Genomic DNA, 26,563 nt, shown 5'->3' on the forward strand with positions numbered 1-26,563 from the left:
ACCCTGCGGTCCTCCGGCACTGGCCTTTTAACAATACCAAAACCCAGAACGAAAACCCACGGTGAGGCAGCATTTAGCCACTATGGCCCCCACCTGTGGAACAGCCTGCCGGAGAGCCTCAGGACTGCGGAGACTGTTGATATTTAAAAAAAAAGATTAAAGACACACCTTTTTAATCAGGCTTTTAACTAACATTTTAAAACTTTTATGTTTTTATTTTGGGCTGCACGGCGGTCAAGTGGTTAGCGCGCAGACCTCACAGCTAGGAGACCAGGGTTCAATTCCACCCTCGGCCATCTCTGTGTGGAGTTTGCATGTTCTCCCTGTGCATGCATGGGTTTTCTCTGGGTACTCCGGTTTCCTCCCACATTCCAAAAACATGCTAGGTTAATTGGCGACTCCAAATTGTCCATAGGTATGAATGTGAGTGTGAATGGTTGTTTGTCTATATGTGTCCTGTGATTGACTGGCGACCGGTCCAGGGTGTACCCCGCCTCTTGCTTGAAGACAGATGGGATAGGCTCCAGCACCCCTGCGACCCTCGTGAGGAAAAAGCGGTAGAAAATGAATGAATGAATGAATGTTTTTATTTTTTTAGTCCTATTTTATTATTTTAGTTTTTAGCTTTTAACTCCAGTATTTCCTCAAGGGGGTCCTCCACACTGGGGGCTGTGTCGGGTCTGCTGAGGGGGTGCCATCCTTGGGTCCCTTCGACCCGGCCGGCTGGGGGTTCCTCCCTTTTAATGTGGGGGTCCGCCCGTCTGTCGGAGTCGGCGGGCCCGGGTGCTAGTCCCCCGATGACACAACCTGCGGCTCCTCCCAGTGTGGACGGCCCCAAATGTGGCGTTTCCTTGATCCTCAGTGCCATGCCATGTCTCGCTACTGTGTGTGATTGTGTGATTGTGTGTGATTGTGTGTATGTGTGTGTGTGTGTGTGTCTAGTATGGAGGGTGGGAGGGAGGGGCTTTCTTAGTATTTGTTTTCCTTTTAATTGTAGTAATTGTTTTTAACTCTGTAAAGCACTTTGTGTTGCATGTCTTTGCAGGAAAAGTGCTCTACAAATAAAGTTGATTTGATTGTACAATGCCTATTGTACTGCCTTGCTGTGACATGTAGGCTGGGTTAATGTTAATTATAAACACGGTATCAAACACTAAAAAGAATATTACCCACTGGCCAAACTACTGCTATAGCTCAGCTAACTAATACTGCAAATGTGCATTACTTGAACTACTTGTGTTTTCCCAGGTTATATACGTAAATGGAAGGGGAATACATTTATGGGTTGACGCACTTATGCCCACTTTCAAAGTCTCACTCTAGTAAGTGATTGATGACTGATGGTAACGTCAGGTTGCAATTAGTGGTTGGGTGGTTGGTTAGATTCTTTGTTAGTTTAAGTTAATGAAACTTAGATGGCAAGAAATAGAGTCTGGTTTATTTTGCTGATACAATTAGGGATGGGTATCGTTTCCATTTTATCTGATACTGGTGCCAAACCGGTACTTTAAAAAATATGTCAGTTAAAAAGGAACACATATACCATAAATAAATGATTTCTGATTAGCCTTTTTCTTGAGTCCGCCTTTGTTGTTATTGTGCCTTATCCAGAAATGACTTTCTTCTAGTCTTTGATTTGCTAAAATAAACTTGCTGTTGGGACGATGGTTTGGGAAACTTCAAGATTGTAATATACTGTAGTGGGAAAAACTGCCTTTTAAAAAATATCTAAGTGTGCACACAGCTTGAAATGACATTGACGAAATGATGACCCTTTGGGAAAATAAAAAGGCAAAGGCAGCTAGAATAAACGCGACATGTGTGAGTCACCCATTGCACCCTCACAGCAATTAAATTCACTTTAAACCAACGGACAACTAATCTTCTCTCAACCTAACCCTCTATAATCCTATTTTTGCCAAACCTTCACTCACTGTGCATTAGCTGCACACACACACACACACACACAAAATAACCTCACAGCTATTGGGGCTCCCCTAATAGTGTAATATTTATTGGAGTTGGAACTATTGATACGATATTGATACTCGGGTACCAAGTAAGATCATATCTTAAACATTTTCTTATCATTTAAGTTTGCTGTAAAGTTTGTATAAGCACTGAACATGACGATTGAGCATAGAATGTGTTGCGGCAGGTCTATGAACATTATAGACCACAAATAGGTGATCTTACGTTGCCATGGTAGCGACACAGATGCGCTACTCATCTAATTGAAAGGGTTTTTCTTTTCCGATCAAATTCGAGCCCCAAGCTAACAGGATGGCCTGTACTGTGTTTCCACTGCTCACCTTGATAAGTAACAATCTAAAGAAAAAAAAGATGATTATTTTTCATTCATTACATTTGGATAAAAAGAGCCAATTCTGTTAAAAGGCTCTCTAAGCATCTAATCCTTCACATTCCTGTTCGGGGTCTGAGTCGGAATTCAGATAGGCTTCAATGCCAGGCGCTGCGACAAGAGAGGTTGAAAAAGGCTGAGGTAATTGGATTGGAATACGGCATTGAGTGTCAGACAACAAAAGATATCCATCTCCCTCATGGTTGTTCAGCTCTTTTGTTGCTGGCTGGAATGTATTTGGTCATTCAACGCTACTCTTCCGAGCTCAGCGAGGACAGGATGGGAGCAGGCCACCGGGACGGGATCAGTCTGGTGGTCTCCTCTACAGGCTGCAGTGCCTGCGTCAGGATGCGGGAACCATGGATCCCCCCCCGCCTCCCCAAAGCCCAGGGGTCATTTGTGTGATCATTACCATAATCACATTAAGGCTGCAGGAGATTAGCACCATGGCCTCAGAGGAGAAACCCTGCTCTCAACCATGCTTAGCGGGACAGGGAAAATACTGCTTGGCTACCTGACAGTACACTGGAATTAGGAAGGCATATGGGTCATCTTTAATATTTCCACTCCACTCCACTGGGAACAGCAGGGAACCGAACCCAGGTCTTTTGGCTGTGTGGGCTGCACACTAACCACTCTTCCATCCCTCCATACATGCATAGGACACATGTAGGTAAGCTTGTGACCATGTGTATCTCAGATGAAACAGTGTCAGAGTACTCATCCAAGGAGTAGCTCTCCATTTTCAATTTGGAATAAATTCATTATTTTCCTCCATCATTCCAACACAAGCATCACCTCTGGGCAGGTCATGGGGCCACATCTATCACACACACACTCCACAATCTGTAGACTCCATTTTGCTTTTTGCCATCAAGGAAAAAAAAAAATTCCCCCTCGGGTAAAAAGTTCTCCAATTAACCCTAATTACCCAGGCGGAGCATTTCAATGAGGCTTGTAACCTGAGATGTCTATCAGCTCAGGCAGGCAAGGAGGAAGCGATACCTTTCATCTTGAAGTTCAACCACAGGAAATGTGACATTTAGATATTGACAGCAGTAATTTCAAATGATGGAAAGTGCACATTCCAATTTGGCACGGTAATGAACTCCTACACCTACTATTTACACCTGACAAGAAATTCCTGCAATTCCTGTTGACAAGGTTTGATTTTGCGTGACCAACTTTGTAACTTGCGGAATAAAGAACATATGGATGCTCAATACTGGCCTTTTAGCAATATACTCATATTCATTGACAATATAATAAGTCTTATATTAAATAGCTTAGTTTTTCTGATTATATCTATTATATTATGTGAGACTGTCGTGGTGTAGTGGTTAGCGTTCTGGACTTTGGATCAGACACCTCGGGTTTGAATCTCCACTAGTAAACATCATCGGCATTCATCAAGAAGGGCATCCGAAATGTAAAGGGCTCAAGCCAAAAAACAGTATGCGTATCAAAAAGATCCGCTGTGGCGACTCTGTAATCAGGAAAAAAACAAAACAAAGAAACAAAAGCTAATATATTGGTAATATGAGTTTAAAGGTGACCATAGGGGTGTTATACCATTCCTTGAGGGCTCTATTAATGGTAAAAATCATATTTAGAAAGTCATAAACAGTTTTTTATGGTCTCACAATAAAAATATCAGATGTATTAATATTGACTTCTACTTTGCAGAAATTCACTTATCACGGTCAAGGTTGGAACCAATCCACCACGATAAACGAGGGATTACTGTCCTGGTAATTTATTCACACTATAACTTTTACATGTTGACACAATATTTGATTTGCTTACATTATGTATTCATTAAAACCATGTTGAGCGGTGTTGAAATAAATCCATCCATCCATTTGGGTCGTGGTTATGCTGGAGCCTATCCCAGCTGACTTTGAGTGAGAGGTAAAGAAACGTGACACTATATAACTTGTACAGTATAAGTAAGAAATAAACATTTTAGAAATAACGATTAAAGTAAGATAACAATTTAATATCCCAGATCACTATATGGACAGTTACTATGGTACACATAATGTCATTGTATGGTCATATCACCTCATACTTTGGTACGGGACAAAAAATTACAAAATTTAAAAATTATAAAAAAAAAAACCCAAAAAACCTTAAACTGTATTATGGAAAGCAGGAAGTGAACAAATGTAACAGTTACTGATTGTAAAAGTACCAGATGGAGGGGTAGGATTTAATAAGCTTTGCTTCTTCCTACTCCTTTTGGACATGTGGAACTGTGAACTGATTATGGGATGCACTCAATTGTAATCTGATGCATGTTCAAATGAAATAAAACCATTACCACTACCATTACCATTACCATTGCCAAGATTTCATGTTCTTTTCATGTTCACAAAAAAAGTCAGGCACACTATTTTGAACTTTTAAGCTTCTGCAGTAGAAGCACACAAAGGAGTTGTGTGACAGCCTCATAAAAGGCTATAATGGTGATGGTGAAATTCTACATGGTTACTGATTGATACAGTCCGCCATTACTCCCAACTGTGTTTCCGTTTTTGTGACCCATTGACTGACCTGTGTAATTGCCCCACACAAATCACTAACCACAGGGTGAGAGGGGGTTCCCATCCTCTTGTCACTGTGTGTGTGTGTGTGTGTGTGTGTGTGTGTGTAAGTGTGACCCAGCTCACAGATTACCTCCTTCCAAAGATACACCTGGCCGCAATTGCCCTTCTGCAAATTGGCGACCAGGGAAGCATACAGAGGCAATAATACCATGCGGCAATTCCCTATCGCGCAACCCCAAATACCTCCTCCGTGTTTGTGCTGTAAATAAAAAATACATGACTTTTATGTTTTAGCTTCAATCTTTCATAATGTTTGATAATCATGGACTGTTACTGTTCACATTCTACAAATACCATGAATGACAATTAGGCAAGAATATCCAATAACTCAGCAGGCATTTCATGGTATTCAGTGCACTGACTTCAAGGCACACATTCTTCAATATAGATAACAGGTTACACTCTCAACGTCCTTCATGCTTCTACTGGCCTTGGTGTTGACATTTTTTGCGATGTGGTTTATGTAGTGTGGCACCAATAGACAGATACTAGTGGAAGAACATATTCTTTGGGCTGTCTTTGGTCGCACATATAGACAAACAACCATTCACACTCACATTCATACCTATGGACAATTTGGAATCGACAATTAACCTAGCATGTTTTTGGAAACCGGAGTACCCGGAGAAAACCCACGCATGCACGGGGAGAACATGCAAACTCCACACAGAGATGGCCGAGGGTGGAATTGAACCCCGGTCTCCTAGCTGTGAGGTCTGCGTGCTAACCACTTGACCGCCATGCCGCCCAAGAACATATTCATTCATTCATTTTCTACCGCTTTTCCTCATGAGGGCCGCGGGGGGTGCTGGAGCCTATCCCAACTGTCTTCACCCTGGACTGGTCGCCAGCCAATCACAGGGCACATATAGACAAACAACCATTCACACTCACATTCATACCTATGAACAATTTGGAGTCGCAAAATAACTTAGCATGTTTTTGGAGGAAACCGGAGTACCCGGAGAAAACCCACACATGCACGGGCAAACTCCGCACAGAGATGGCCGAGGGTGGAATTGAACACTGGTCTCCTAGCTGCGCGCTAACCACTTGCCCACCGTGCAGCCTCTGGAAGAACATATTTTAGATGAATTACACCACATATGGGAAGCCAGCAGGCGCCCTCTTTGTTTCACCCTCCATGACCTCTGACCTAATCAATGTTTTCCTGGATGAAAATCATTCAGCAGTGTGCAAAAATTGCATAGCAGAATAGAAGTTGTTATACCAAACACGCGTGTAATACAGGATTAAAATGAATTAAATGTTGATTGATGACAATGCTATGTTTTAGATTCAGTAACATGTTGCAGGGTTGTACCTTGATGGTAATAAAGGCAGTGGGCGGGCTTTGCTGGTTGCTCATGAATATGATGAAGGTGGAGGCCGCGTACGGACACTCCCCTCCCGTTGAACTTGTGCAAGGCTGCCTCACTTCTCACCAGCTCTTCAGTCAGCCAGTGCGTCAAGTCACCGCCGCATGGCTTTTGTTTGCGCCAACTTTCCTCACTAACAAGTGGAATCTTGTCTGCCGAGGAGGACGGACACAAGCGAGGAACATTAGCGAGGGAAGAGGATCCGGTGCTCTGCTTGATCGTGACGTCTTTCTCTGGCGTGTTGTGCATGTTTAAATCGGAGCGCGGTGGTGCCGAGTGTTGTCGGCCAGACGACTAGTTCGAGCAGCGGCCACCTCAGTCCGCAGGCATGACTTGGAGACGAGCTGCCGTCTTTGCTGCCTTTTTATTGCTTTTACTCCTAAAGGTGCGTAACTAACTGAGGTGTTACTTTATTGACTGGGGTACATTTGCTCTGGAAAGGTCACGCGGTTCATGCTGCGTTCATGTACTTCGAATGATAACGCACTATGCTAGCATAACATGTATAGTACAAAAAACAAAAATATGTAAAGTGTTGAAAAGTGGTGGTGTAATTCGGTGTTCCTTTTGGTTTTTCAACAGGTGTCAGATGGATCGGGACAATTCGAGTTACAAATCTTGTCCATGCACAACGTGAACGGAGAGTTACTGAGTGGCGCGTGCTGCCATGGCACGCGGAGCAGTGCCGACACAAAGTGCACCCGGGATGAGTGTCGTACTTTTTTTAAAGTTTGCCTCAAGGAATACCAGTCCAGGGTTTCTGCCGCCGGGCCGTGCAGTTTCGGAATGGGATCTACGCCTGTCCTCGGAGGGAATACCTTTTCTCTCAGGAGCTCTGTGAGGAATGACAAGGCCAGGATAGTTTTGCCCTTCAGCTTCGCGTGGCCGGTGAGTCGAAAACTCTTCTTGTGGTGGTGGGGGGGGGGGGGTTGGGGGGTATGTCTGTTTATAAGGCAATTCTATGCAATTACTGTCTGTCAATCACTGACATTTCTTCCAAAAAAGTCAAGAAAACACAACAATGTAGTGAAGTATTCCACATTATCTGCACCAATTAACCAGGTGCAAGTATTTTTCTCCATCAGGCCTTGGGCTGTGCTGCTACTTTAAGATGGAGGTGTTAAAATGAAACTGCATCATAAAACACCCATAAATCATTATAATCATCAAGACCTTTCTTGCCCCCGGTAATAACACGTCAAATAAATGGTGTTTTGTTTTGTTAAATGTATTTGCATTCTTTCATTTGATGTGCACAACCGGTTGTGACTGATGTCCGCTCCACTGATCTTGGGTTCTGTTCGGGGTTTCTTCCCTAGAGGGAGTTTTTCCTTGCCTCCGTCGCAAAGTTCTTGCTCATTCATTCGGTTCTCTTTATTGTATGAGAAAGTGGTGTCCATGTGCAGAAAGCCATTAGATTACTTTGGTTGTGAAATGGTGTATAAATAAAATTAGATTCCACTACTGTTAGAAATAGAGGATCTTTGCTGAAAGATGTCATCAGTAGCTCACAGGTTGACCGTACCTGCAGTTTTTTTTCCCTTTTGGAATTGAAGTTTGAAAGTTTTTGCATCCCAAGTTACAAAGTCCAGCAATGCAAACGCTGCCCATGATATGCTGTGACGTTCACTTACTTTCCTAGTCTGGCGTTTTGGCTCTTCTAACAGCATTTCTCAGCAATTGTGTGCAATTTGTAGCTCAAGAACAACATTGGTTTTCCAGTGTCATGTCGAGCCACACCGCGCACCCCCCACCACTACCACCACCGCCCCCCTGGAAGCTGGTCATGTTCAAAACAGTAAAACCCCAATTCCTGGTTTCCTCAAGTGTCAGCTCTTTTCTCACAGCGCCAAAGCTGGGCCTGTGGGAATGTTGTAGCTTTGTGCGAGATGATTTGCCATGCTGGAGTGCATTTGAATGTTGACTGCACAGACTGACTGGCCCCACAGCTTGGCCCGCAAAACTCTTCCACCCACCCACACACACATACACACACAGTGCCTGATGGGTGAAAGGCCTAGTTGCTCTCTATGTGTGTCCAATTACATCAAGACTATTTTTGTCTCAATCGAGGTGGAAGTGGTTATTTTAGCTCATCTCAGGCTAATGAATAATAAGTGGAAGTTATTTCTCTTTGCACATTTTTGTTTCAGCAGCAAGTTATTACTTGGCGGCAGTAAGAGAGACCCTTTGCATGATCTAATAGTCAGTTAAACAATGTTCTCAGTGGGGTTGCATGCCATTTGATATGTCCTGGCGCCTCACACATTTTTTTTTCTCGATCCTTTCGTCTTACTTTCAGTCCAGTGCTGAATATGATGATACAAGCCAGAACAAGAGTTTGTTATTTTGTAAAAAATTCCAACTTTCGGGTTCTTGACTTAACTGGCCTCCTTTCAGAACTCTTTGCACTTCAAAATGTCTTGATGTAAAGTACAGTTGTTAGCATGGATAAAAGTGGCTTTTTGTAAGTGATGCTCCCTCTATGATAATGCTAAATTGGTTTATTATTGGGTTGAAATCAGCGAGTGACATCCTTAAGCTATGTTTGGTTGTGTTTTTGTATTTGTGTAAAGGTGCAGCTTCAATAAATGATGCACTCAATGTTTGAATACATTCATTCATTTTCTACCGCTTTTTCTTCATGAGGGTCGCGGGGGTGCTGGAGCCTATCCCAGCTGTCTTCGAGCGTGAGGCAGGGTACACCCTGGACTGGTTGCCAGCCAATCACATGGCACATATAGACAAACAACCATTCACACTCACATTCATACCTATGGACAATTTGGAGTCGCCAATTAACCTAGCATGTTTTTGGAATGTGGGAGGAAACTGGAGTACCTGGAGAAAAACCACGCATGCACGGGGAGAACATGCAAACTCCACACTGGGTGGAATGTGGAATTGAACCCTGGTGTCCTTGTTTTGAATACAGTGATTTTGATAGTAGATGCATGTACTATGTTGGTGGACCATTAAGGGAAATAAGTCACCTTGTCATCCTTTACTTCCAGTGCTTTACTTCTCAGTGTACTTTAACAATTTTCATCCCAAGTATGATATCACTTTGTGATTTTCATCACTTGATTGGCTGCTGTGGACAGATGGCAGCATGGTTCAATCGGGTTGTTGGGTACCTGGAGTTCATGAAGAAAGGAGGGATGGGTGGGGGGTGGGGGACCCCTCGCTCTCTTCATTTTCTCTGAGAGCTGCATGAAGTTGGCCTCTTGTCCAGGCATGGGCTTTGTTAAAGTCATGCTCGGTTGGACCCCAGGCATTTCATCACTTTAACCTTGCCACCCACAGCAAATGCTGCACTTAATGAGGCTGCACACATGTGCTTAGATCAGGTGGGGCCACAGCCAAGCATGCGGTCGCACGCTCCCGGATGAACATCTTTTAACATGAGTTGCCATCCTGCCCAGTGGTGAATACACCATCCATTTATCCCCGAGTGCGAACCCAGCTATCTGAACCCTCGCGCCTGCGGGACAATGGCGTGCCCTTTGTGACTACAGTGAGGATTACTGAGCACAATGGAGGCAGTGCAGCTCTTAATGCCAGTGCGGGGTAAGCAACAGGAAGCAGTTGTAATAGACTCAGCAGTGATGATGTTGGCTCGCAGGCAAACTGGATCCTTGCCTGTGAAGTCTCTCAGCACATTGGCTTCCATCATATCAATACAACCGGGAAGTTTTTAATTGGATTAGGACAATTCAGCTGTTTAAATTGGCACATTTGAAGTCACTGATTTACCAGTAGTTACTCTTGCTTGATGCGGTTGTATGTATTTGTATTATTATTACCTACTAGGAATAAGGAGGTTTTTTGGTTTTGTTTGTGTTACGGTTTGACACAGTTTCATTTATATATTCAATAAGATGTTTTGGACTCCTGTTCCAATGTCAGTGTTTAATCGATTATCAGATTATCGATTTATCAGTGATCATCCGCATGCATGAAGCTCAACTTCCCATGGCTGTGTTGTATTTCTTTAGGAGGAAAACTATATAAGACTGAATCCACAGTGCCTCTGCTGGTTGCAGACAAGCAGGAATATTTTGATTTATAATGCAAAAACAAATCAGCCTTCTCTCTATTAGTGCTGTAATATTATAATGCTGATAATTAGCCCGCAATTTTCTGCCGTATCACAATGTCTTCTCAGTCCTGTTTTGGCATCGCAGTGATTGATGAGCGCACTTGAGATCTGGGACCAGTCGTCCTGTCAATAGTCGGCTCAACCTTGAGGGCGACCACCTCTGGCAGCTGTGGGGAGTGGGGTGGAGGGGTGTAATGGTATGTTTGTTTTGTATAGGCGGCTCTGATGTGGCGTTAAAGTGCAAATGACTCAAGTAAGAGTGAGATCTTTCTTTAACGGGGCTGTTTTAAAGTGGTGCTTGTGGTGTTGCGATAGTTACATAATGGCTGCATTACAGAGTGGCTTTAAGCTGCACGAAAACATGCGTTGAAAACACGTTTAATTGCGCTCAGCTGTTTTTGTTTCCCTGTGAGCCCAGCGACCCTCAGAGAGGAGCAAGGGCCACGCTGCCTGTTTTGGGTTGTTTAGTTTATATGGCTTTTGTTCCCTCTTCTGCGTTCATGGCTTGATCACCTTTTGGAGTCCCTTTTGTTGTGTTTTTATTTTAGTTGGCACAAGGTGAGATTCTTTTGCTGGGGTGAGGTCTTCATCCCAGTCGACATACCTTAACAGGATATTTAATAAGCTGCTGATTGTACAAAAGCCTTCCTCTCAAGTCCTTGTGGTGATGAAAATCTCTGTGCAAACGAAACATTCCTTCCTGCCAACCCATCAATGCCATCGTCAGCTTTGCGGGTCATTATCAGAGTTCCCTTCTCACGATTGAGCCTGAATGGCAAACAGGGTGTGTTGCTCAGCGGCGTCTGTCATTGGTCGGACCTTTAGGTTGATGCTCCCGAAGTGATTGACTCAGGAAAACTGATAAAGGAGGTCAACATGTCTTTAACGTTACTGTTTACATATCCCCTCAAGCAGGACTAGTCTAATCTGTTGTGCCTTGCCTTTATGTGAACCTTTTTGGCTGCAATCACCTTGCTTTTTATCCAGATAGGCCAACTCCAAGAGCAGCATGTGTGGAAAATCCCCTTAGTGGTGACCGTAGTGCGTTTTTTTTTTTGTGTGTGATTTGAACCAGTTTGATCTTTGTTGCTTGTCTTGTTGGACAGCGGCTGTTTGGCCAGGAAAAGATAAGGCGCTCACTGCACTTGGGAAGCGTGCACACCGCAGTTCAAAGACTTAAGCTGGGAGTCAGCCGAGAGAGTCTGGGAAAAGTGAACCTGGCAGTGGCAGACAAGCTGATAACCAGTTATGGAGTGTGATGGAGTGAGGGCCTGGTTGCTATCTTCCAGTCTAAGTGTTTATTTGGCTTGGAACCACATTAATTGCAATGCTACTTAAGATTAAGCTGCTGCTGACATGGCTCACATTGAACTTGTCCAGAGTATAATAAAAAGTATGTAGAACCAACATTTTTTTTTTTTCAGGTTTATGGTAAAAACTGGAAAAATATAGATTCCTTATGGAATACTCAACAGAATATATAGTATATAGTAGTATATAGTATTAAAGTATATAGTATTAAAACCTTTTACACTTCACCACATCCTTCAGAAAAATTGAAGGATACAATACAGCAAACAAGCAAACTATATTTTGGGGATAAACATCATGTAACTCAAAATTTTGGAGTACAGTTTTATAATACAGAGATGACATAAAGCAAGAGAAATGTTCAATTACAAGTTTTGGATCATGCTGGTGGGTCCTGTTTTCCTTCCATTCCCTGTCATTAATAAAGATACCTGGTGCCAGCATATCCCAACCACGCCCTTTATGTTGGCTTGTATAAAAGTTATGTGACGCAGCAGAATGTGAGGTGTGTCCAAACCAAGCAATTAGGTGAGCACCCAAGGATCATTTTGTGGGTTTGTTTTGTTTGTACCGGCACCTTGAAGACTTTTTTTTTTTTCGTTTTTTTGTTTCCCTTTTATGATTTGGAATATCATGTAAAAGTGGTGTAAGCTGATTGAGGCGCAGCTCCCTCGCCTCCGTGTTCAGGCAAGTCTTAAGGCGTGCAAGAGAAGGGTGTGTTCGGCCTTAAAAAGGAATTTGCCAATAACACATTACACCGTGCGCACCATGACGACAAGCTGCCTCCATCATACATTTATTTATTTATTTTTTTTAAAGCCAAAGTAGGAACTTTCGCTGTGGGGTGCAGGTTGAACACCCTTGGGGGAGGAATTGGGTTTGGCCACTATTGTGTGTTCAGTAACTTAATACTCCTTTCAGAACTCAATTTAAGGTGAACTGCAGAAAATCCAAGTCATCCTTGGCTTGTCATAGTAGTCTGAGCTACGTCAATTGATGTTGCAATAATGACTAATGGTAATATTTATGGGATGTGGGGTCATCTTCATGATGTGCGTGTTGATTTGAGTTCTCCTTTTTCAAAGGAGCACATTCACATTGACACTGATTTAGAAAAACAGGCCAAGCTGGGTCACATGGGTCACATTTACTGTCAAATATCTGAAAAAGCTTAACAATTGTGTGCAAAAAGGATAGATTTAGGAAGTTGTAATTTACATGTTACTTGAAGTATCTGGTAGAGAAGGATGTATGAACTTAATTTATCTGATTCTATGGAAGATTGATTGACAACTTTAAGAGGTGGTATTGTTTCAAATTATCACTGGAGGCAAGCTGGACGAAGTGTCTTGCCCAAGGACACAACAGCAGTGACTGGGCGGAGCAAACCACTAACCTGGTTTCGGGATGACTTGTTCTACCTCATAAACCACTGCTGCCCCTCAAAAAAACAAAAAATACAAAATAGAACTTAGCAGCTAGCATATACTGTACTACCAATAGCGGTTTCAAACATCTGACAGATTGTACAAGTCTAAAGAAAAGCATGATGTCAGGTATGTGAAGTCGAGCTACAGACCTCTACTGTCGTTCTACTCTGTCTGTACGTCACTGGCATTGGAATGCAAGTTCAGAACATTTACAGGTTGTCCATCATATAAATACTTTCAAAATTGATTATTATTATTATTATTATTCGACATTCCCATTTAAATGACAGACATCTACTCTTTCACTGAATCGAGGCAGAAAGTTCAGGCTGGACTACAAGAGTGCAATCTATAAGTGGGAACACATGAGGGGAACACCAAAGTAACAACACTGTTAAATGTTAGAACGGGGAGGGGTGTTGTAGTGGACCCTTGTTCCTATTAATGTAACTGCCTGCTGGGCGGCAGTATTTGCTGATTAGGTCTTGCATTCCCACTGTTACACATTCTGTGTGTGTGTGTGTGTGTGTGTGTGTGTGTGTGTGTGTTGTGCTTGCAGCCAAGTTGTGAGTCAGAGTCTGCCATGCATGCTGATGATGAGTGCTGTGTTTCAAATAATAGGCGCTGTGATTGCAGGGAGACGCTGGCACACGATGAGACAAATGTCTGCTGGAGAGATGGAAAGTTTAATGACTGACAAAACGGAGTATAGACGAAAAAAAAAAAAAAGGTGCAGGGTTATGTGACTCATTGCCACTCTCCCTCTTGACGGCCATTATGGGGTTTTCCTCGGAGCAGGTGTGTTGGCCATGAGGTCACTGTAACGACGGCCAGTGTCTCCAAGAAGGATTGCCGGGGTGAAAGTGTGAGAATGAAGCACGTGTCTTGTTGATGTGTGAGCACTGGAAGCGGATGCCACTTTGTTGTGTGCGCTCGCAGGCATGTTGGTGGGCTCCCTTGTGACTCTGGCGAAGGGCAGTGTGAATGTGTAAGCTGATATTGGTGCAAGTGCTACTGACCCTGAATCAGTCCTTGTGCGTTGGGAGTGCAGACAAGCCATGCCAGGATGCAGCTTTATGTTTCTCCTATTCATTCTTATATCATGCTCATTATAATTATTTTTTGTGATGCTCATCCTAAAAAAAAAAAAAAAAAAGGTGTGGGTGGTTCCCAGCCTTCATAGTGCTGTGCTTCAAATTAGCATGAAATTGCAAATCTCTTGTACGCAAAACAGACCTGCTTTCTCAGAACCGTGGAAGTCATCCGCTGACGTCTCTGGCCACATTTTGTAAACATGTGGAAAACTCTATTTAGGGGGGTGGGGGGGTAGAAAACGGTTTTCAAAAGCGAGCAAGGTTTCTGTGGCTGAGATGAAGACATGTTTTTGGCATGGCGGCCCGTATTATCCCTCTTTGTGTACTTTTGATTTTATTATGACTTGTTGAAGTCATTACTCAGGAGTCAGTGCCGTGTCATCCGGCTGGGTCGTGGTGGTGGGGCTGTGGACACGCCTCCTCCTGCGGGGGTGTCTGCTCATCTGTCCTGCCGTTTGTCTGCGTATGTCTGGTGGTTACTATGGTGATTTGTTTATTCACTCAATATTTTAATAAACAAATTAAAGCTTCAGTATGTCAAACCTGTATAGATGTTTTTTTTTTTGTAAAATGTCTAACAATCTCCGTTTGTCTTGTCTTCTTCAGAGATCCTACACTTTGATAGTGGAAGCTTTGGACTTCAACAATGAAACCAGTGGTGAGTGAAAGACGTCGCACGCCCTTCCCCTACCCTCCCTTTCCTCCTTTTTGTCTCTTGTCCTTCACAACAGCATCTGCAAGGTCAGGAAAGGAAGTTCATTTTTCCTGAGGCCCCCCCCCCATCTACCCACTTTCCACAAGGTCTCCTGGGCGAGCGTGCGTCTTGAAAGAAAAAGTGTGTTGACAGGTGGCTTATAAGGAGCGGGACACAGGAAAGCCAGGGGGAAGGAGAAATGAGGGCTGGTGGTGGTCGGGATGCAAACAGAGTAGGAAGCGTGCAGGCGGCGTCCATCACATGAAGTCACAATGTTTTCATTCTGCCCGGATGAGTGATGGCAGGTGCTGCCCGCCAGGGTCGGGGTCGTACAGTCTCACTGTCACCGGGACGTGAAGTGCAGAGTTCATCGTGACCCGCTTCTGCAACAACAGAAAGGGGGTGGCGGGCTGGTTTGTTGATGTACAGTATATTACCTGTGCCAGGTGGGCCTCTAATGCCCTGCTTTGTCTTTAATACTCCGATGGTTGGCGATGGCATGCTTGTTGAGGCTATGCTTGTTTTTTTATATATGGGGTCAACAAGGTTTCAGTCTTTTCTGCCATATTTGGCGCTTCACAGAAAGCTATTAGGGCACTCGCGTGAAGAGCCCCCGGAACGTACGCTCAATGTTGGCGGAGCCCCTATGCAAAGAGGTGGCTTTTTTGCAGTAAGCCTAGAAAGAGCATTCGACTCCTTTTGCTACCTCAAAGCCCCTTTTTTTTTAAAAATAGATTTCATTGAAGTATGTTGTTGGCGGGAGTGTGACCTCTTCAAAGTTTGTCTATTTTACACTCGGCCTCGAGCGAGGCAACACTTAGCAGGGACGTGCTACCCTCAAGACTGCAGCACCGCTGCCCACTAGAGAAATGCCACATAGCTGAGACGCTAGATTCCAGGCCGCCGTGAAATGTTACCGGTCACTGTGATTCCAGTAACCGCCACCACCCCCCTCCTCTCCTCTGCACCCCAAACGCACCACAGCATGGTAAATAAATGACAGTGTTGGCTTCTATTGCATCATACTGCACAGAGGGGCGACTAACCCTGCGGTCAGCACCCGATGCTTGTGTGAGCACAGTAAATAACGGCCATGACACATTTTTCATTCTCCCCCAGGTGAAAGATTCTCAAGTATTGAATGTGTGTGTTGGTGTGTTAGTCCTGTATGTGGTAGCTTCTGTGTTGAGCTCCAGTTTAGTGTTTGCTGTGTGTGTGGAGCCAGGTCCAGTAGCCCAGGTTAGTCCTTGTCCTCTTGACAGAGCCCTGACCTCCCCTTGTGTTTGAACAAAAAGTCTGTGTGTGGTATCGGTGCAAGTGTTGTAAACAACATAGTCAGACACTGGAAAAAAAGGTTGACTTGAAACCGAATGTGAGCCGGGGAAGAAAGTGCTGATGGCACACTGGCTCCGGCACTGAAAGTGGTGTTGGTGTCTTCACGCTATAATTTATGGTGGCCGCGGTTCTGTCCTGGCTTGAGCAGATGCAAAGGGCACCGTCAAGCTGTAAACTTGAGTTAGAAACCAACTTGGGAGGGTGTGAGAGGGGTAAAGGGCAGTTAAAAGTGCTTATTAAAAACTGACTATTTTTCCCTGCAACTGCTTTTTCTCCTCCAAGTGAGTAAGTTTCTTTGATTACATATAATCAGCTATCTTGTGCGATTTGTGCCATTTTGTTTTTTGGTTGGGTACTGCATGATCATGTAGCACGCTTTTTAAAAATGCACCACGCATTCCCTTTCACACATACTCCTTGGGTCCTCATAACAGTCTCGCAGACAGTACTGATGAGGTCCCTTGTTTGTGTTTCAGGTGCAGACGGGAAACTGATAGAGAAATCCTCACTCTCCCGCATGATCAGCCCAAGCCCGCACTGGCAGAAGTTGACTCACAACGGCCCTGTGGCTCAGTTCGAGTACGAGATCCGGGTCAGCTGCGACGAGCACTACTATGGCTTCGGCTGCAACAAATTCTGTCGGCCCAGGGATGAGTTCTTTGGGCATTACACGTGTGACTACAATGGGAACAAGACGTGTCTAGAAGGGTGGTCCGGACCAGAATGCAACACAGGTGAGAAGCCCTGAAAGGAGCGTCTGGACCACTTAGTGACATCACTGGAAAATATGTGGATGAGCTGAATTCTTCTTCTTCTATGAAACTGCAGACTGCAGGGTGTGATTCATGCTGATGCATGGCTGCTTGGTCATTGCTACTGAATGGATGACTTTGTTGATATAAACGCTTCACTCGCCACCTTTTTTATTTCCTTTTAAATGCTTTCATCAATATGACAGAATAAGCATGTATCCTAATTTTCTACTTGGATGCGGTTATGTGAATCATCTCATAATCATACTGACGTGTCTTTTGTGCTGACAGACATTTATTCAGCGTGATTATGATTAAAACGATCTCTCCCATACAGCTATATGCCGGCAAGGCTGCAGTACTGAACACGGATCATGTCAGGAGCCAGGTGGATGCACGTAAGTGATGATGCAGATTTTGTACTGCACTGAAATACTATAATCATTTTTGTAACGTACTATCAGTTCCTTCACTCGTGCCAGAAATACACACATGAACAGACCTCAGGTTATGTCACAACATTAGTTATGGGATCCAATACAAAACCGGTATAAACCAATGACACAGACACAGAACTGTCTTTCTCAGGCTCTCTACACCTAATCTTGTGACTGATTTTTTTTTTTTTCGTGTAAGGGTGATGGAGTTGTTTGGAGATCATGTGGTTTGCATAAGGACACCTTGACAGTGAATTTTGTTATTCACTAGTGCAGGGGTCTCAAACTCAATTTACTTGGGGGCCATTGGAGCTAGGGTCTGGGTGAGACTGGGCCGCATCAGGTTTTCAAAAAAAAAACCAAAAAACGCATTTATTAAAAACTGAAAAATAAATAAAATTTGCTTTGGTTCCGATTTTCTACAAGAAAAGCTTTGATAAAACATTCCACTGTTCTCACATATCTTCATTTTTATTTTTCTACACAAAATAAGATCAAGAATAAATAAAATCAATCAATCAGTAATAAATAAATATAATAATAATAATAAAACTGCAAATAATAAAAACTTAAGAAACCACATATAGTTGGTGGGTAGACAAATTATTTTTTTCAAATCAAAATTAACAAAGCATTATTAAAGCCCTGTAGACATGACAAAACACGACTATAGTCACATTTATACTCTTTTTATTTACAACATATTGCGCAACTGCAGGGTCTTGAGACACATGCTAACTCGCAAACTAGAGAGCTAGCGACCTAAACGGTAGCCTTCAAGTTATTTCCTTTAAACTTAAATGGCCAAAAACTTACAACTTCCACACGGATAGGGAGGATAACTATTAACAGTTATTTAACCTTTAACATGAACATTAATCAAACGTAATAATTTTTTCTGGGTACATGATACCATACAGCATCCATATCAAACTTGCGCGGGCCGCACTAACATTAAACTTTCATATCAAGGCGGGGGCCTAAACTAGCGTCCTGCGGGCCAAATGCCACGTGTTTGAGACCCCCTTTTTTTCCCTTTTTATGAGCTTTTATTCAAGCTCTTGTAGATCTAAATGGGGAAAACCCTGTCTGAGGAAGAACAGGATCCACTGCTAAGAAACCCAAATGTTTTCCCCCTAATGAGGCCGACACTATCAGTGAAATCATGTGCAACACATTCAGGGTGGGCCTTTTTAAAAAATGTGTATTGTTTGTGCAGCTAATGGCTTCCTAATGCTGATGCACACAGCCAGAGGAAGAGCCAGGCACAGATGGGTATCGGTGCAAGGGCATTGTGTGCATCATCCTGGAGGAGGGCCCCCGACCCCCACAGTTTTAGACATGAGTTGCTTTCTTAGTTGTCTGCTTTGGCTCCAAATCAAGCACAGGGAGTCGAGGCTTGGTTCATTTTCTTCTACACAAGCATTGTTGTTTTTCCCCAAGCTTTTGAACTCATCGGGTTTCTTGTAAGTGCTTGTGTAGCCACTGGCAGAACAAGAGGTTGAAAAGATTTTGCTTCGCAGGTGTGGCTGTGTTTGGGTCTGCCTCGCTCGTTTTCCCAGCATGTATCAACCCTGCCTTGAGGCGAGGGCAGCCCCTACTACTAATGACACTGTGGGAATCTTGTGTAGTCAAAAATGGATTGATGTGTACAACAGTGTATCTGCAAATTTCTGGTTCGCAAAGCATTATCTGTACACGGTAAGAGGTTCGTTTTGCGTCAGAGTTCTTCACATTCCCCAGTAATTTAGCTGTGTAATAATTAAATGATTTGGGAGCCTACTAGGAATCCTCTGCCGCTACTCCATGAGAGGGGATTAGCACACTTAAGAACAGCCACCTTAATCACAGAGTGAGGTTTACTTAACCACAGGTTTATTTTTACAGTCCATGTCCATAACTGGGGGCTAATCAGTGCACGGCTATCCCAGAGGGGACGCACTAAAAGTTTCCTGTTGCTGCAGCAGCCCGTCGCCACTCAGCCACCTTTTTAAAGAGCATACTTATCAGCCAGGTTTATTATGGCGTGCAGGAAGAAAAGAGTGCTATGTGTAATTATGGACCTGGACATGTCAGCGGTCAGCAAGGAGAACTCTCCTCCATGGCCCCGAGGTGCAAGCCGAACTCCTGACTCATGGGAACCAGGACCACAAAGGGCTCATGGGGATCAACGCTGGTCTCTGCTGCTTCTGCCAAGCCACAAGCACACTGTTGCTCAGGAGGGTGTCTGCTCCGATGCTAATGTTAGCCACGGCCAAGGTCCTTTTAGAAGTGGAATGTAGTATTTGGGCCCAAGCATTGTTGCGAAGCAAAGTTGTTGCATAAGCGGCATGCGATTTTAAGCTGCATGTGTGGCCTCTTAAAATGCAGCAGTCAGGACAAGAATACTGCCTCTTTTGTTTACTGTGTTGTTAAATCCAGATTATTGAGCAACTTGGAATAAACAAAAGATTTAAACTATAATTATAGACCGTGTTGGGATCTTTTCCTAACTTTGGCTGATGGCGTTTCTCCGTGTGTGTTTTCCTGCAGGTGTTTGTATGGCTGGCAGGGCCAGTACTGCGACAAGTGTATCCCCCACCCCGGCTGCGTACACGGCACCTGTGTGGAGCCCTGGCAGTGCCTGTGCGACACCAACTGGGGTGGCCATCTTTGCGACAAAGGTTCATACTTCATACGCCGAATGTCACTCTTCGGATGAATCTTTTGTTGTGCCAAAACTAAACCTCCCCTCCTGTTCTCAGATCTGAACTACTGCGGCACACACCAGCCGTGCCTGAACGGAGGGACGTGCATCAACACTGGACCGGACAAGTACCAGTGTTCGTGCACCGAGGGTTACTCTGGAGCTAACTGTGAGAGAGGTCAGTGCCACAAGATTACTGCTGAGTGGGAGCCATAATCAGAAACAGCGCTCAGACGGTGGGAAAGTGTTGTATAACATCTAAACACTGGATGTGAAGCTTAAAGGACACACTGGTCAAACATTAGGCACACCTGCAGTATTGAATGATAAGAGATGGCAGAATATGAAGATAATAATGCTGACTTTTAACTGACACTGTTATTCCTGTTACATCGGTAGAAGTGCACCGCGGAGTGTCTTTTATATTTTGTTAGTAGTTTCCAAGAAATATGACGTGTCACAGTATGGTGCAGTGTGGTTCTGCACCACTGGCGCTCCAACCACAAAAATAAACACGTTACTATTAATGAATACTGCTGAGTGTCAATCAGAATTGACTGTATCTTCGATTATTTTTCTACTCCACATAGTACCTCCCCTAGTGAAGGAATCTGTCTTGCACCCCTCATAAGAACATTGCCGTCACGCCAAGACTGAATTCCACTACAAGTTTTAAAGAGGCTTAAAACTTTCATAATACTGCTCATATTGGCGCAGCATTTAAGTGGCGTTGCTTGTTAAATGTGTTTACTGACATGTTTGGCCAACAAAAAGAACCAATACAAGCTAAGCTGTGACGTTTAGAGTGACACTCAAATGGGCGCAGACCTCCGCCAAATTGGTCAGCCCCCAGTTTGTGCATCAGCGTAGATCCTGAATAATGTATTGAGATTTGGCATTAAGATTAGTGACTGACAAATTGTGGAAAATGTTACCACCACCACCACCACCCCCCATCGGAGGTAATAGGTGATTTGATCTCCTGTGGAGGTCAGAGGTTACCTTGCATTTGCAATCAGGTAACCACGGTAATCCTCTCCGCCACAAGCGGACCCCCAAGTCAATTTTGATGCCCTAATGCTAATGTTCAGCTGCTGTAAACACTTAACCATGGAGATGATGGTTCTTTGCCCATTAAATGTGCGCCTTGCAGGGTGCTGACAGCTTAACTGCAGAGATGTCAGGAAACCGTGGCCCTCCGTAACAGGGGGGTGCAGTGGAGGTGGGGGCGCGACATCAACATGTCAGAGCAGAGAGAACGTCCTCTAACTCACAACCCCCCCTCCAGCCCATTCCCTGAAAGCGAATCATTCATTTGGGATTAATTTAAGGAGTCGCTCATCCTAAAACTTCCTCCATCCCTCCCCGTTGGCTCACCTGTCACTCTTGGTGCCTCTCGGAAAGAGATTGGCGGGCGCAAGAGGGAAGTCACGGTGCGTTGGTCAGCTCAACTTAGCATGAAAGATGATTTCCTGGTGGGGCGGCCTGTCAGGTGGGTAATGAGAGAGAGGGATCTGAGGCGGGACTTTGGTGATGAGTGAATGTGCTTTGACAGAGGAGCCTCTGGAAGGAATAGTAATACTTTCCACACCTTCATGTTGTTTTGTTTTGGCCACCAAAGAAGCCTTAATTACTTAAAAAGGTAACTTCAATTGAGGGTGGGGTGGAATGAGGTGTGCGCTTGAGTGTGTAACCTTTTGCTTTTTTTTTATTTAGCCGAACATGCCTGCTTGTCCAATCCCTGCTCTAATGGAGGAAGCTGCTCAGAAACCAACCAAGGCTATGAATGTCAGTGTGCGCCAGGCTGGAACGGCCCATCCTGCAATCTCAGTGAGTAAGACTTTGACTTCCACATTTAAAATACAATACAAATAAATGTATAGATAAAGTATTGGGGCGCCAGAGTCCAAGTTTTATTTCCATTTGGTTAATTGGCCCCTGACCCGACCGTGATAAGTGAATTTCCATGATGTACGAACAGGAACAGAATATTTTCTTTAATTAATAATTATTTTGGGCGGCACGGCGGTCTAGTGGTTAGCGCGCAGACCTCACAGCTAGGAGACCAGGGTTCAATTCCACCCTCGGCCATCTCTGTGTGGAGTTTGCATGTTCTTGCTGTGCATGTGTGGGTTTTCTCCGGGTACTCCGGTTTCCTCCCACATTCCAAAAACATGCTAGGTTAATTGGCGACTCCAAATTGTCCATAGGTATGAATGTGAGTGTGAATGGTTGTTTGTCTATATATGCCCTGTGATTGGCTGGCGACCAGGGTGTACCCCGCCTCTCGCCCGAAGACAGCTGGGATAGGCTCCAGCACCCCCCGCGACCCTTGTGAATGAATAATTATTTTTGGAAAAAAACATCGTGAAGGGTGACGGGCATGGAAAAACGTATTTGGTATTTGATGGGGTTGAGGTCATGGCTCTTAGGTTCTTGCATACAAAAATTTTTCCAAGTATGCCTCTCAATCTTGCCTGGTTGATTGATTGATGTTTCCAATGTTGTCCAAATAATCCATCCTATATAACCAGACTGAACTGCTCCCATACAGACATAGATGACTGCTCTCCAAACCCTTGTAATCACGGAGGAACCTGCCAAGATCTGGTCAACAGCTACAAGTGTCTCTGTCCCACACAGTGGACCGGGAAGACATGTTTAATAGGTGAGCACCCCCCACCCCCCCACCCTGCGCCACTACATAGCTGTCAACTGCACATGCACATACCAACCGACCCCCCCTCTCTCTCGGTCCACCCCCCGTCTAGATGCCAATGAATGCGACGCCAGGCCCTGCGTGAATGCCAACTCGTGCCGCAACCTGATTGGCGGCTACTTCTGCGAGTGCATCCCTGGTTGGATGGGACAGAACTGTGACGTCAGTAAGTAGACAGCTGTCAGCTGCAGCTGTGGATCGAGCCAACGGTCCTGCCGTTTTTAAAATCTTTCTGTTCCTGCCACACTGGCTCCATAAAACGCCTTTAAAATGCTTTTAATACCAAAGCAAAACAGAGGGACAAATGCAGCATAAATGAATCTCCGGTGTAGCTATCAGGGTCCGTGTCTGTGTGTGGCCCAGGCTGTGGTGGTTTTAAAACAATCCCAGGACTAGTTTTGCTTGGCCACAAAACCGGAATGCTTAACAATCTGCAACGTTATCCAATCTCTCCCTTGCCCTTAAACTCCTACAATATCATGAACTCTTTTTCAGTTCATTCAGTATGCACACAACTCATTTCCCAATGTGTTTTTTTTTTTTGTCTTCCTCATGTAGACATAAATGACTGCATGGACCAGTGCCAAAACGGGGGGACCTGCAAGGTACGTGTCAAAACCATTTCCATATTTAATGCTTTGTTTGCAAGCTTGTTACGCACAGTTACTTGTACTAACACATTTAGGACAACAATCCTTGAATGAAATTGTATTGCACCGCCAGTTAGGCTTTTAAAACTTGTTGTTTTCACACATAGTTATGTCTGTATAAAATACCTTAAAATGTACTTCTGAACCAGTATTGCAGTATTCATGAAGTGTAATGACAGTTGGAGGCTGTAAAAGGTACCGTAAGTGCAAGTTACAGCATGCTCTAAATTAGGAGCCTCACGACCTGACAATCAAAGTACTTTTTTGAGTCTTGGTCATCAGTTGAACGGTGCTTCAAAGTAAAGACTGAAACGGGACTCAATTGTTCTCGCTGTGCTGAGCTAGCAAGTAGAGACCACGCCCACTGCAGGCGTGAGGGGGCGGCATTTGTAATGCTCTGCTAGGAGGCATTTAGGATGAACTATAGTTGGTGAAATGTCAACAGTTATATAACGTCTTAATTGACAATGTTGTTGTTTGGGAACAAATACAAATATATTGTATCGAGCTTGAGTTGACACGACCTTTAAGTGAAGTCACTGGAGTGTGTGAGTGATCGGAAGAAAAGCTCCCCATGTGAGGAGAAGTCGCTTTGACCGAAGACTGAATCCCAATTCTACCCATACCCTTAAAACCTAGCACCAAGGGTTTTCTGTAGACCTTGAATCCAAGATAATTTTTTTTAGAATTTTTTACAGGAAAAAAAAAATACTTCATGTCTATGGTAGCTGCTGTAGTGTGTACACTGACTGAAATTGCACTCAGGGAAATATTGAAGGAGATATGGATTGCTCCTGTGCCAAACTTGCTCCAAGACTTATCCCAGCCTGGGATATATATTTTTTTTTTTAACTGTCAAAGAATAATGTATTATAATGAATGTATGTTTTTATTCTAAAAGGACTTGGTGAATGGCTATCGCTGCGTTTGTCCCCCCGGGTTTGCCGGCGAGCACTGTGAGAGGGATGTCGACGAGTGCTCGAGCTCGCCGTGTATGAACGGCGGGCGATGTCAGGATGACGTCAATGGCTTCCAATGTCTGTGCCTGGCCGGATTTTCCGGGAATCTCTGCCAGGTGAGACACAGCCATCCACTCTTTGGCAGCATCATTCTATTTTTTTGGAGGTACCATCCTCTCATCCTGGTTTCTTAAAGAAGATTTTTTTGAAGGGAATACTTTGTTGAGCATTCCTCAGTGCTGAAGCCCAGCTCCTATGTCTCTGCCTTGTTTTTCTCCCTTTCCTTCATGTAATTTGTGTGTGTGTGTGTGTGTGTTGTTTCCTGGCACAGCCTGTAGGGAGGATGCTGCGGCTTTTTGCTCTGTTTAGTGTAGCTGAAACTATGTCAGCTATCAGGTTCGCCACTCACACTGTCTATATTCAATACTCTTCCTGCCCTAGCTGGATATCGATTACTGCTCGCCCAACCCGTGTCAGAACGGCGCACCCTGCTTCAACCGGGCCACAGACTACTACTGCGCCTGCCCGGAGGACTACGAGGGCAAGAACTGCTCCCACCTTAAAGACCACTGTCGCACCACTGCATGTAAAGGCAAGTCCTTTTAAAGACTAAATTAAAGGCTTACTCCTCTTTTTCTTTTATGTAATGGGATACGCATTTTTTTTATAAAAAGCAGGTCAAAGCACTTTGGCTGTATTTTTCCCATGAGTGGGATACCTGTTTTTTTAAGTTCCTATGCTCAATTTCTTGGCCAAGGTGTGCACACACCACCCCCACCCTTGGCCCCACCTCCATCTGCTGCGCAAAGCTTTTCCGTTGATTCCCCTCTTGAGTTCCTGAAAACCTGGCAAAGCTACATTCTACGTGTGTGTGTGTGTGTGTGTGTGTGTGTGTTCCTGGGAATGACTTTGACGGCGACCACGTATTTTTCCTTCTCAGTGAATCTGCACTTTTTGTGTGAATGTGTGTGCGTGTAATTGAGTGAGGGGACCAACCACAGAGTCAATATACCAGACGGTGAGATTCTTTCTGTTCTTGGCAAGGATAAAGTGATTACAGGGGGGAGCGCGTTCGGCTCGCTCTCCTAACCTGATCAGACAAGGGGAAAGGGATTGGATTTGAGTGCAGAGTAGTCTGCATCATTCTCAAATTGCTTATGATAGCATAACGAACTACTGGTACATCTTATTCCTATGAAGTGGCCTTTCTCGTAAAGTACAATGAATCAAAGTCGACAACAATTAACATTTTGTGGACATAAGTATTGGGACACCTGGCTGGGACTTTTCAAGGAGTGTGTAATTTTTCCATCTTCAAGGTTGGTTGGTCTGTTTGGGTCGTTATCCATGCTTGAATGATTGGCGTCAGTTGTTCGGCTTTTAACAGCAAGTGCCCCGCCTCCCCTCTCTGTCCAGTGATTGACAGCTGCACGGTTGCAGTGGCATCCAACAGCACACCGGGAGGAGAGCGCTACATTTCGTCCAACGTGTGCGGACCTCACGGCCGGTGTCGGAGCCAAGCCGGTGGCCAGTTCAGTTGTGAATGTCAGGAAGGCTTCAGAGGGACGTACTGCCATGAGAGTAAGGAGGCCTACTGCAAATGAAACCATGATTAGCATCATTTTTTCCCATAAGAAATAATGTAAATCCAATTAATCTGTTTCAGAAAGTTAAAACTGTCAATACAAAACACATTTTTATAATTTTACATGCAGAAAACAATTCTAAATGTATATAAATGATTGAATGTATACATTTTTACTTTACTGAAGATGTTTCTGTTCCCAATGTGGCAGTGAGGTCAGCACCTTCCTCCTATCTATCTTCAACACCACCTTCCTGTTTTGCCATGAGTTATTTATTGAATTCAATGGTGTTGAAGAGGGGGAAGATGTTGATCTCGATGCCACATTGTTTCTCAGGGAGCAGTCACGTCTTCAATGAAGATAAACGTATGTATATGCATTTAGAACTGTTTAATACACGGAGAACTATAATTAACATTTTAAGTCAATCACTGATGACATCCCAGATGCACGACATA

At 44.1% G+C, this 26,563-nt stretch overlaps 1 protein-coding gene across 1 annotated transcript in view; it reads left to right on the forward strand.

The window, feature by feature from the left end:
• The first annotated feature begins 6,368 nt into the window (after positions 1-6,368).
• Positions 6,369-26,563, forward strand: part of jag1b (jagged canonical Notch ligand 1b) — a 31,244-nt gene continuing 11,049 nt past the window's right edge. The window contains exons 1-14 of the mRNA XM_058058512.2: positions 6,369-6,735; positions 6,933-7,238; positions 14,894-14,945; positions 16,793-17,050; positions 17,406-17,466; positions 20,038-20,168; positions 20,250-20,369; positions 21,908-22,021; positions 22,746-22,859; positions 22,963-23,076; positions 23,469-23,515; positions 24,462-24,635; positions 24,961-25,111; positions 25,936-26,100. Of these exons, the coding sequence (XP_057914495.2) occupies positions 6,679-6,735; positions 6,933-7,238; positions 14,894-14,945; positions 16,793-17,050; positions 17,406-17,466; positions 20,038-20,168; positions 20,250-20,369; positions 21,908-22,021; positions 22,746-22,859; positions 22,963-23,076; positions 23,469-23,515; positions 24,462-24,635; positions 24,961-25,111; positions 25,936-26,100 (1,864 nt within the window). The 5' untranslated portion in view covers positions 6,369-6,678. The remainder of the gene's footprint in view (positions 6,736-6,932; positions 7,239-14,893; positions 14,946-16,792; positions 17,051-17,405; positions 17,467-20,037; positions 20,169-20,249; positions 20,370-21,907; positions 22,022-22,745; positions 22,860-22,962; positions 23,077-23,468; positions 23,516-24,461; positions 24,636-24,960; positions 25,112-25,935; positions 26,101-26,563) is intronic.

This window comes from Doryrhamphus excisus, linkage group LG20, assembly GCF_037039965.1.
Source record: "Doryrhamphus excisus strain RoL-2023G ecotype Guam linkage group LG20, RoL_Dexc_Guam_v1.1, whole genome shotgun sequence".
In the NCBI taxonomy this organism is placed as follows: Eukaryota; Metazoa; Chordata; class Actinopteri; order Syngnathiformes; family Syngnathidae; genus Doryrhamphus; species Doryrhamphus excisus.